The sequence below is a fragment of the Diplotaxodon limnothrissa genome, linkage group LG7, assembly GCF_057381915.1.
Source record: "Diplotaxodon limnothrissa isolate DT_005_m linkage group LG7, D_limnothrissa_male_GT1.1, whole genome shotgun sequence".
In the NCBI taxonomy this organism is placed as follows: Eukaryota; Metazoa; Chordata; class Actinopteri; order Cichliformes; family Cichlidae; genus Diplotaxodon; species Diplotaxodon limnothrissa.
The window spans coordinates 2,420,742-2,432,541 of record NC_140602.1 but is presented as its reverse complement, the minus strand read 5'-3'; the positions used below and the strand labels follow the sequence as shown (position 1 = coordinate 2,432,541).

Here is an 11,800-nt window from a genome sequence, read left to right as displayed (position 1 = left end):
TTTGTACGTGCGTTTGCCATAATATATCTGCATGTATTCTCTCCTACAGGACTATAGAATAATACTGTAATTGTGTCCTACTTTCATGGTAATCTTTGTGAATTTGTGTATACGAAGTGATTTTTGTGCGAGTCTGTGGCACAGGGAACTACAAAGAAAGCTTTACAGTGGGAGGGAGTGGAAGTAGGCCCCCGCAAAGCCCTGGGATTTATCTACCAATCCTGCAAGTGCAAACAAAGGGTTGTTGAGCATTAGAAGACACAGTATATGCACACTGCAAATACAGACACACACTTGTACTCTGTATTCGTCCAGCGGGGTTACATATATTATGTATTGGTGTGAAAACCAAGCCCAGTGATGCATTATTTGGCTGAGAGCTGATGCAGAAAGCAAGCTAGGACATGGTGGAGGGGATGGATGGATGCAGGTGGGATAAGGTGAGACTGGAGTCCAGTTCTGTGCTATATTAAGTACATGCTTCACAACTCTTTTGGTCCAGTTAATGTAAAGCACAAAGGGAAATCTGCCATAGAGGCGGTCAGATGATGCAGTTTTCTTTTCTCCGTCTTCTCCGTTGATACTGTTTCTACCTACTGAATGCTTTACAGAGAAAACTGAACTGAAGCACTGGTGAAGATCACAGTCATTTTCTCTTTTTTCTCCTTGAGCTCCACTCAAACACCAGATTGATAAATTACCCTCAGTCCAAACACAACTTCTTGCTTCTCTCTTTTTCTCCTTCTGCTGCTTCTTCTGACACATTTATTAGTATATGTCTTATACATTTATTTTTTATTTTCATGATTTCACTTATATTTGAGCTTCACTGCGCATAGTTTTGCAATAACCTGATTAGTGTGACATGGAAAGTTGACTCCTCATCACAGGAATAAAACAAGTTTTCTGCTGCCTGCTAGTTATTTGCATTGCATTTCTGTGTTTCCATTGGATGCAGTAAAGATAGCACACAGGTACACTGCTCTTAACCATAGTTTACATAGTTAAACATTTGTTAGGAAGCTGCATTTCCTAGAAGCTTCCTAACAAATTTAATGAGTTCCATCTAAAGGTGGAGACACCAATGTTCATTTTCTGTGTTGGCATGGCTGTTAGAGGTTACTCAGCCTTAAAACACGACTATAAGCCTTTAATAAAAGTCTAATAATAGTCTCCTCGACACATGCTGAGGAGATGGTCTCACATATTTATTATTTTGACAAATATAGAGTCTTTAAAAATTAAATAGATGATGAGCACAAGGTGTCCTTTAGTAGTCCTGCTTTATGCCTCGGAAACAGGAAGACAAAAATCTTGTTTTATAGAGACATTAGGAGGCTGGAAAGGTAGAAGATGGTGTATCGTAGCGCTGAAGGACAACTTGTGTGTGTGCAAGAGGCTTTGACATAATGGCGACATCTGATTGGGCCGCTCTACAGAAAACACTAGCTTGAAAATCAAGAATGCCCAGTTAAGGGAAGCATTTTAATTATTCTGTGTCTCCTGCCTCGGCTTGCCTTTTCAATGTTTAACGAAGACTTCCGTCTTTCTAAACATAGCCATAAATAAAGTCCGCAAATGAAGATAATGGGGGAAAAAAAAAGAAACATGTCTGCCAATTCCCCCAGCATAAACATTTTCCAGGCAGTAAACAGATTGCAGACATATTGAATATAGACACTTCCCTGTTATGTTCACTGACATAACCGCACGTGCTTTACCTGAAGAAATGATTTGTGGATGCCAATTATTTTAAAGATTAAAAATTTAGTAGACATGGTTGGGGATTAAGAGAGAAGGAGGATGAGTGAGGAGAGCTACAGATACAAGGAAAGAAGAATTAAGATAGCTGTTGTGCTGGCCATGCATTCTGCATGCCTGTAGCCCAGCGAGCAAAAAACAAAGAGTTTAATCTGCACACTGCTTTCTTCTCCTTTCCCCATCCTTCCCCCTCTGGCTCTTTTCATTTTTCTTCCCCTCATCTCTCTCTTTCGGGGTCAGAGTTCAGTTTGGAGATAAGGGAATTGGAACAGGATACTCTCTGCCTCTCTGTCAGACTATCTGACTACACACTGCAGCGATCAGCCCCCTCTATCTGTCCCCCAGCACAGGTCTGTGTGATGAGCTTGAGCAGAAGTCATCTCTCTGAGCTCCCGCAGTGTGTGTGTGTGTGTCTGTGGAGATGTTCTGTGTCTGAATTGGTGAACCTCTGCTGCTGAGCTGTAATACTGTCTCAGATTCCCAGTAGAGATACAGACACACACACACACACTTTTCTTGTTTCCTCTCTGTTTGTAATCTTCAACCTTCAGCTTCGGGGTAACTCCACCGTCTGCAACGTGCGTTCTGACTACACAAACGTACTCCGGGCCAAACGAACGGATGTGCACAGCCTCCGGAACAAGCATCCAAGAATCCGTGTTCTGGAGAAGCTATTTGGTTAATGAATGCCACTGTCTATCACTGCACTAGTTACAGTAGAGTAATGAAGGCTACTGTCGTTCAGTGCAAAAAGGACATCTGTGGCAAAGACTCTCTTAACATCATCTTTGGCATGTCAACCAATTAGAAGGCTTTCGAGTTCAGACACATGTTTGCGCTACCATGGAAACCCCGTATAGGAAGCTGCGTCTGAAAAGGAGTCTGTGAAAAGCTACCTGACTGCTCCAGCTGGGATAGTCTCAGGATCACTGCCATAAAACTTTCCAAGAGGTGGCTGTTTGTCCTTGAACGCTGATGCAGCATCAGCTTGTGATTAGTGTGTCGCAGCGAAACCGCGACTAATGGCCTATCAACGCTGTCGTGCGGTGTGCTTATGCCGCTGCTTGCTACACGCCGTCATTTTAATTTAATACTTTGTGTCCTGTGAATCACGAGCTGAAGAAGTTGCAGGTAACTGAGTGCACGTAGCTGAATCAGAAGAAGATGAAGAGTGGGCGCAGGCGCCACTTCAAACAATGCTTTCTGTAACACGTAACAGTTATCTGTTAGGAGTGAGCATTCAGAGAAAAGACATGCATCCATAGACAGATTGATCTATAGCCATAGGAAGATCGCTGAGTCATACTAGAAGCTAGAAAAAGAACAGCAGAGATGTTGCCCACAAGCAAAGGATTATGGGGGAAATGCGGCTAAACAGAGAAGCACAAGACAAGTGGTACAAAAGGGGCGATCGTGGCTCAAGAGTTGGGAGTTCGCCTTGTAATCGGAAGGTTGCCGGTTCGAGCCCCGGCTTGGACAGTCTCGGTCGTTGTGTCCTTGGGCGAGACACTTCACCCGTTGCCTACTGGTGGTGGTCAGAGGGCCCGGTGGCGCTAGTGTCCGGCAGCCTCGCCTCTGTCAGTGCGCCCCAGGGTGGCTGTGGCTACAATGTAGCTTGCCATCACCAGTGTGTGAATGTGTGTGTGAATGGGTGGATGACAGGTTGTGTAAAGCGCTTTGGGGTCCTTAGGGACTAGAAAGCGCTATACAAATACAGGCCATTTACCATTTACCATTTACAAAAAACTGTGGCAGAGGAGGCTGAAGGAAGAGAGTTTGACAGGACTGACAGGAGATGAGAAAAAGGGAGGAAAGATGTTAAGATCAGTAGAAGAAGAGAGCTGGGAGGACAAAGGGAAGGATGGCTGTGATTTGTCGCACGATCAGAAGTAAAACATTTTACAGTCAAACACAAATTAGCAGAACAAAGATGGAATAATTACAGCTACCCATCTTTCAGCGCTGAAATGAAATTCCTTCTCTGTTCCTCCCATCCATCACATTATTTTTTTTACCCTCTCATTCCTCATCATCTCCTTCTCTCGCTTTACTCCGTCACCATCCCTCCTGCTGTAGACAGCCGCCGGCATACAGCGAGCTCGCCTATAAACTACAGAGAACAAGCCCAGACAGAGCGAGAACGGGATCTGGGGCCTTAAAGATGCAAATGAGTTTTCTTCTCACCAAACTAGCTGTTGGATGTCCTCCATTACAAACGTGCTGTAAATGGAGAAGGTTGAATTATTCATACCATCACTTGGCTTAAATGAGATATTTAGAGTAAATTCAAGTTTGACTTCCTTGGGAGCACCTTAGGCTTGTAGGCAGGAAATATAGAAACATAAAATGTACAAGACACACTTGTGCATCTTGAATTAAATGATGTATTCTTCCCAGGCAAAGAATTCAAAGCCTTTTTCTTTACACGTGAACATAAGTGCAAAAACTGCTTTGATCCTAAATAAAATGATGCTCCATGTTTGTCTGCATTGATTTTGTACCCGAGTCTGTACTGGAATCGGCAGGAATTCACTTTTGAACTGAGGAGAAAATAAAAAACACACAAAAAACCAGAGTTTTCTGTTGTTGTGGGAGTTGGTTGCGATGTACTTACAGAGTAAGGTGAGCAGGAGTGTTGCGAGCGGCACAAGAAACCTGGCACGATGGGAGTGGGCCGAGCTGCAGTGCATCCGGTTCTTATTACAGATGCAAACCTGAACCTTGACCTCTGTATTATTGGACAAAGGGGGTACCCCTGAGTCCGTGATGAGCAGCGGGAGTTGGTAGTTGTCTTTCTTCAGACTGCGCAGAAGCCTGATTTGTGAGTGCGTCGCTGCGGAAGACAAAGAAAACATTGGACGGGGTTCAAAGTTACGTCCATCTTCTCTACATAAACAGTGAGCTCCTTTGCAAAGCACAACTAAACATGTGTGTGTGCAACAAACACAAAGTAAGCAGGTGCAAAGGCATTCCTGACAACTGAAGCAATGGAAATTGCCACCATTTAAGTTGCATCAGATTCATTACATTTTGTTGCATCATACTTTAAAATTTCTCCAGAGACACGACAGAACATACTGAAACTGGTGCACTTCATGCTGAAATGTGTCACAATATGCATGCCAACACATTTCACCTGTCTGCCAGAGCTGAGAGCTCTAAAACAGGCAAATTGTGTTTACTTAGAAAATCTGTCATTTAACTCAGTGCTCAAAATAACGTTATAAGGCAATAAACGTCAGAAATACTGAGGTCATTCTTCACACAAACCCCCCGCAGATCGATATGTTTCGTCACACTCTGATTTGTACATGAATGACTATGTGAACATTCGGGTGGCTGTAAACACCTCGAGGTCTTCCTCTGTACAGACACAGCAGGACTTGTTGCTCCCTCTACTCAGATTGGTGAAAAATTACAGGAAACCTTCCTGGTAATAAATGACCTGTCACGAGTCCTGTGACTCAGTGTTTGGTTTTTGCTTATTAATATTGTTTGTTTCTGTTAGTGTCTGGTTGTGTTTGAGTTTCTTTGCCTCTCCTGTGCTACACCTTTCCTGTCTCAAACTCTCTGGCTGTATCCCAACTCAGGGTCTGCAGCCTTAAAGGCCGCATTTTAAGGCCGATTACGTCACAGCGACGCGACGAAGGCTGTCCCAATTCGAAGGCTGCTCGAAATGCGGCCCTCAGATGCGTCCTTCATTTCCCTGAATTTTAAGGACGTGGCGGTGTAGACTTCGTGGCCCAACATATCCCAGAATGCATAGCGCGGCGGTGGGTGTGGATAATTTTGCAGAAAAAAAACGGCGGATGAGGGGCGCCCGAAGAGTAAACTTTAAGTACTGAATATGATGTCACTTATTTATGTGCAAATGTTTAATAACGAAGAACATGAAAACATTCCTGTTGGCCACATGTCGACAAAGTCATGTGACATTAGTGACGTTTGTACTAACTTGGTTTTAAAGCCTTTACTTTAAAATATACGCCGTCCAATAGCTGAGCTTAATCAGAGAATGATCAAAGCTCATGTAGAAACAAACAAATGAACAAAAGATTGTCTCCTTCATCTCTGTCAAACACAGCTGTATGACACGTTTCCAGCTGTTAGTATCATGGTTGCTAGGCAACCTGGGCAGCGCGACGGAGGCTAGACCGTCCCATTTCACAAGCCTCGCACTTCCGGCCTTAGCGGTCTTTGAGTACGCGGCCCTTGAGGACCGTTGAGGCTGCAGACCCTGAATTGGGATACAGCCTTTGTGCTCGTGCTTCTCCTGTGGGTTCCCTGTCAGCCGTGCCTCCTGGTCAAGTCTGCATCTCCGTGCTTGTCTTGTGTTTCCTGTTTTACTTTGGTAGTCTCACGTCCTGTGATCAGTGTTTTGCTTTCCTCTCATCTCATTATGTTGGATTAGTCCCAGCTGTGTTTCCCATTCTTGTGTATTTAAGCGCTGTGTTCTCCGCTGCCCTTTGTCGCGTCGCACCCTCACTATGCTGTTTTCCCTCCGTGTTCCAACTTCTAGTTCTCAGTTCCTGGTTTGTTTTCTAGAGTTTCTTGTTCCCAGTTTAGTTTTGTATTTGATGTTAGTTTTCCAGCCAATAAAGCGGCCGCTTTGACTTTACCTTTTCGTGTTCGAGTCCTGACACACAGCTGATCGTGACATTATGTAAAACTGAACACAGTTTTATGAACTAAGCCAGAAGATGTTTATTTCCTTGACTGAACAATGGTAGTTATAGTGGTGCAACATTCAAATCTCTCACAAGTACTCATTTGGGTTGTGGTTTGGTGACTGTGAGTGCCACAGCAGTGTGAGGAGGAAGAATTATTATTATTATGTTGCTTTTCTTTAGAGCTCTGAAGTCTCGTTCATCTTTTATCTAGTTTTTAGGGCATTGAAGGTTCGAATGCTTCCAATTAGGGCAGTAGTGAAGTTGTTGTTGTGGACTATGGAGCCCAAAAAACCCCGAGTCTAACAGTCATCTTAAAGTGTCTCTTGGGACAGCAGTGTTTGGGGATTCACTTTGAGATTCTGGGTTGGTTTTGTATGAATTTGATCAATTGCATTTGTTCATGTGCATGACTGCAGCTCTTGTCCATGCTTTAGGTTATCCTCTTCAAAATAATAATGCTGTAAGCCCACATCATAGATCCTGGAGGTAGGTGAGCATGTGCCCTTGTCCTACATTCTTATGAGTCATTTCCATCAACTCTGAGAAAAAGCAGGTAAATATAAAACAGAGGACTGAAATGTTCTAATGCTGAGCTCTCTGTCTTTATCACCACAGCTGACACGCCGCTGCAGTTCCCAATGGAAACTTTATTAACTCGTATCTCTTAGAGATTATTTTGTGTCTAGTGTGGACATCACTTCTAGGTCTGAAAAGCAAAGCCGGCATCCAGGTGCCATAAATCTACATTCTGTTTCTTCTCTTGTGGTTGGAAAAAGAAATCAAGTCAAATTAAATTCTATAAGAAAACTTTGGCTGACCTCAGCAGCACTTTCTTGATGAGTTTATTCGTTCAGGTGATAGTTTTAAATCTCTCTGGATACAATGTGACGTTCATCTTGTCAGTTATATTTCTCATTAGAGAAAAAAGAATCTGAATTTATTTTTTGACAAATCACTGACAAAAACAAAAAACAAGACATCCGGAAGGTTGCCGGTTCGAGCCCCGGCTTGAACAGTCTCGGTCGTTGTGTCCATGGGCAAGACACTTTACCCGTTGCCTACTGGTGGTGGTCAGAGGGCCCGGTGGCGCCAGTGTCCGGCAGCCTCGCCTCTGTCAGTGCGCCCCAGGGTGGCTGTGGCTACAATGTAGCTGCCATCACCAGTGTGTGAATGTGTGGATGGGTGGATGACTGGATATGTAAAGCGCTTTGGGGTCCTTAGGGACTAGTAAAGCGCTGTATAAATACAGGCCATTTACCATTTACCATTTTTTTGGTCTACGTCTGTTGACTCATCACATCGTAGCTTTGTCCATCTTTTACACTTTACAATTAATTATTGTTCAATCATAAGATCAGCAGCCTGCCTTCTTTTTTTGCCCCCCACCCACGTCCTAAATGAATCCAGGACCTTCCAGCCTTTATTTCTGAGAGTATTTTTAAAAGTACAAAGAAGGAAGTTCGTGCACTTCCCACCTACTTTGTTTATGTGTCAGCTAATTATCAGCTATGAACAGTCAGCAAGGATCAAAACGCTAACAGACTAAAATAAGTTTTCTGCTTGAATCCAGCACACGGACAATCTGCAAACCTTGAAGTTCTTTAATGGTCTTTTCGATATTCTTCGGCAAGTTCAGCGCGTGTGGAAAGTGTTGAGGGCTGATATCAGTATGGATTTGTATGTCTGAAATTATGAACAGTCGCTGCAGCAAGTGCACAGCTGCTGTTATCCCAGGGGGGGGAAACACATATCAGTCAGCCACCACCTGTGCTGCTTAGAGCCACACTTTGGCCCGATCCCTCCCTTTCCCGTCCTTTCTTCGTTCTGCGGCGTAGCATCGTGTGTTAAAACTGTTTATCCTTCTATATGCTTCAGCCTTGATGATGAAGTTAAGTTGCACAACTTTTACTGACTTCCATCAGAACACTTTAAAAGAGAAATTTAAAGTGAGGAATACAGAAAGATGTTCCATAATATCTCTGCGAGCTTTTAATTGTAATTGCATTTGTCTGCGTGTATTGTCACGACCCCTCCACATAAAAACTTCCAGCTGTTCTTACACTGAGATGTACTGTCGGGGCAGAGCCACGAGCTCTCCTGATGCTGCGTGCACACAAACAGAAGCACACAGAGGGACACAGCTGAGATGAGCACAGCGCCAGTCTCTTTCACTGGGAATGGGTTCTTTCTCTGCTGGCCCTATCTGTCTCTTCCAGCGGTGCTGATTGAGGAGTGTCTGTACCCCTCTCTTCCGCTGTCAGTCACAGCTAATACCTCTGGGCAGGTTTTAGCTCTGGTCTGTCACTCAAACAAACACAGACAGCACTGTCGGTCATGCAATCCTGATTCAATGTCTTGGTTGTCTGTCTGGCCTCATCTCCGCTTTCCTCGGCGCATCGTTTTTCTCCTCATCCTTATCATGTGATCTGTAGGAATCTCTCCAGTTATGACTGCTCCACTATTCTGGACAGTCCAAATCAACACTGTGTGACAGGGTATCAAATTGTACTTGGATGAATTGACCCTTAAACATTTTCGACATGAAGCTGATTCCAGAGTACCAGTTTTCTGTAACACTTCTCTCAGATTTTCCTTTAAACTTCTAGATTCCCCGGGCTCAGTGGAAAGTGCTTTAAACCTCCTGAGAAAGAGAAACCAGCATGCAAAAAAAGAGAAAAGTGACTGTCAGTCTGTTAAGGTCATGAGGTGGCTATGGGCTTGCTGTGTGGAGTATGTTGACTCTCCCACTGTGTGAGTGGGGTTTCCTACAGTGCTCTGTCCGCCCACAGTCCAAAGACATGCATATTAGAATAATAATGACTCTTGATTGGTAATAATTGTAGCTGTAGGGCTACATAAAGAGGTGAGTATAGTTTCAAGTCAAAGGACTTTGCATCGTAAGACCAGGAAAGAGGTATACAAATACTAATCCATATCGTCATATTTTACTCTTAATATTTCATTAGGAGAACCAGTTTTTTGTTATGTAAACTCAATTATGGTATCTGAGTTGTGCGCTCTCTTTCAAAAGCCTCAAACACTGCACTTCTATTAGATACTGCAGACTCGGCATATATGAACACAAAGTGTCATTTAGCATTGCTCCTTTGACACTGGTAGACGTAACTGCAGATGAGGATGCACAACGGTCCTATTTGAAAGAATCAAAGTCTGAATGAAGAGAAAGGAGATGTTTCGTCAGGAGTGTGCTTCACTTCTTATTGTAAGTGTGTTGCATGTTTTGGGGTTTTTTTTACACTCACAAAATCACTTGGTAGATTTAGGAAAAGACTCTAACTGAGCACAATTAGATAACTTCATAACATCAACCCCAGACATTGAAAATGTATATTTACAGCCACCTTTTGAATGCTGTAGCTCAGGAGGCAGAGCAGGTTGGTGGTTCTCCTCCTAGTCTGCATGCAACTATGCTTGGGTAATATATTAACTCTACGTTGCTCTCTGATCCATCGCAGTGTGAATGCTAGTTAGTAAGCACCTAAAAGTCCGTTTACTGTCTACATCTATAAGTCCTGCATTTAAACATCTGATCAACAATCAGATACCATCTGAAAGGTTTCTGGTTTATTTCAGCATGAAATCCAAACATACTGCCACAGCAGCAAAAGCATACGTGGATACTACTCCACTTTGTGCTTTTCTATCAGTTATGGTTTGGCCTCCACAGATCCCGACAGAGAACAAAAGGCATCCAACATCCAGAGCTCTGGATTCTTGTTCTTTTAGAAGCACAGAGAACTGTTCCCAAAGACTGCTTCGATAAATTACAACAGTTTGTTATACTGAAGAATAACGGCGGACACACCAAGCATTGACCATCAAGCTTGGTAGAATTGTACAAACTTGGTTTTTGCCTCATATTTCCATGTAAATAGTTAAACCTAATCCAATTTTGCTCACTTTTGCTAAATACTGTATAAATCCCAACTGAAACACAAAGATAATTAGCATCATTGTCATTTTAAACACTGTGAATGAAGGCTAACAAGCCATCATTTTAATTTAAATCAAGGTAAATTCAATTAAACTGCAGTTTTAATGTTATTTCAATAGGAAAACTGAATTTAGCTTCAATGACTTCTTATTGTATTTGCGCTTTGTGGATGGCGGGAAATTGCATTCATGATCTGTGTGACACCTTTAACCTGAAGTAGAGCGACGGTTTGCACATATAATAGTTTGTAGTCAGTATCTCTCAGTGCAGGTTTTCTGCATAGCCTGTCCCACACTGCAAATTCCCACTAAATCCTAACTTTACCTGTTTGGTGACACTCTGCGTGTAGTTCTGAGAGACTGGTGGCTTTGATAGAACAGCACTACTCGATGCTCTGGGCATGAGAAGAGGCTAGCCTGACACAGTTCAGGTTAGTCCTGCATACAGGCGGACGAATCTCATCTTAAAATGAAATACTTACAGTTAACCCGGGTAACATTCCATGTTTTGTCCAGGTCAGGCTGTGTTCCCAGTTCTATTTTAAAGGGTGCAGCATTGGGTGGGAGGTCCTTGTCCCAGCCCCCAACTACAGCAACAGTCACATCGTAGGTGTCCTCGCACACTCGCGCTACCGATGGTAAGACGTACGGCGCGTTATCATTGTAGTCTTCCAGGTGAATGATCAAAGTGCCGGTACCTGTGGCTGGAGGAGTGCCTGGAAACAGATGAAAAAATACACGTATGAGAAAAGGAAAGACATGGGAGCTAATTCCCTTTGCAAGATTTAGTGCACTTCTGTAGGCCTGGATGCTCCTGAGCATGTGGACAATGTGAAATGCAATGATCTGGACAGATGTGAAAGGAGCAATAATACAGTGTGGCTGCAGTAAAACACGGGCTAGTCATTATTTACTCTGGAGTAAATTCTGCTTTTAGTGTTTTTTTCATTCTGCCAAGTTAAAACATGTTCACTGGGAATGTAAAAAAATCAAAAGAAACCCCCCCGACAAACGCCCCGAACCAAAACAGCACTACTCTTAATAAGATCCACGCTGCTTAGCTGACCTAATTTAACCCAAACAATAGAAAACGGAGTGTCGATTGGGTACCGGAAGAGCATGAATCACAGCGGCTCGTGTTTTGCAAAAGAGCATTCTGACTTGGCATTCAGCTGGCTTCTGTGTTTGGATGAGATTACACCTTATTGAAGGATGCTGTGTTAAAAAGCACCTTGGCACTTCTCTATTATGGCTCTCTGTTTCACTGCGATTAGAGGTTATTAAAAAACCTGCATGGCATCCAATAACAGCTCCAGAGGTCAGTCAGCAATTAACACCTAAAGACAAGATCTGTAATTGGAAAATGGGTCCCTTCCACCTTTTCCAGCTAAAAAAATATATATTTGCAGACAATT

The 11,800-nt window shown here is 43.2% G+C and overlaps 1 protein-coding gene across 1 annotated transcript in view; it reads right to left on the bottom strand.

The window, feature by feature from the left end:
- Positions 1-3,483: 3,483 nt before the first annotated feature.
- The window catches only part of cdh13 (cadherin 13, H-cadherin (heart)), a 295,213-nt gene continuing 286,896 nt past the window's right edge, over positions 3,484-11,800 (bottom strand). Inside the window, exons 13-16 of the mRNA XM_085358926.1 lie at positions 10,868-11,101; positions 4,376-4,594; positions 3,777-3,871; positions 3,484-3,546 (exon numbers count right to left, since the gene is read on the bottom strand). Of these exons, the coding sequence (XP_085215052.1) occupies positions 3,484-3,546; positions 3,777-3,871; positions 4,376-4,594; positions 10,868-11,101 (611 nt within the window). The remainder of the gene's footprint in view (positions 3,547-3,776; positions 3,872-4,375; positions 4,595-10,867; positions 11,102-11,800) is intronic.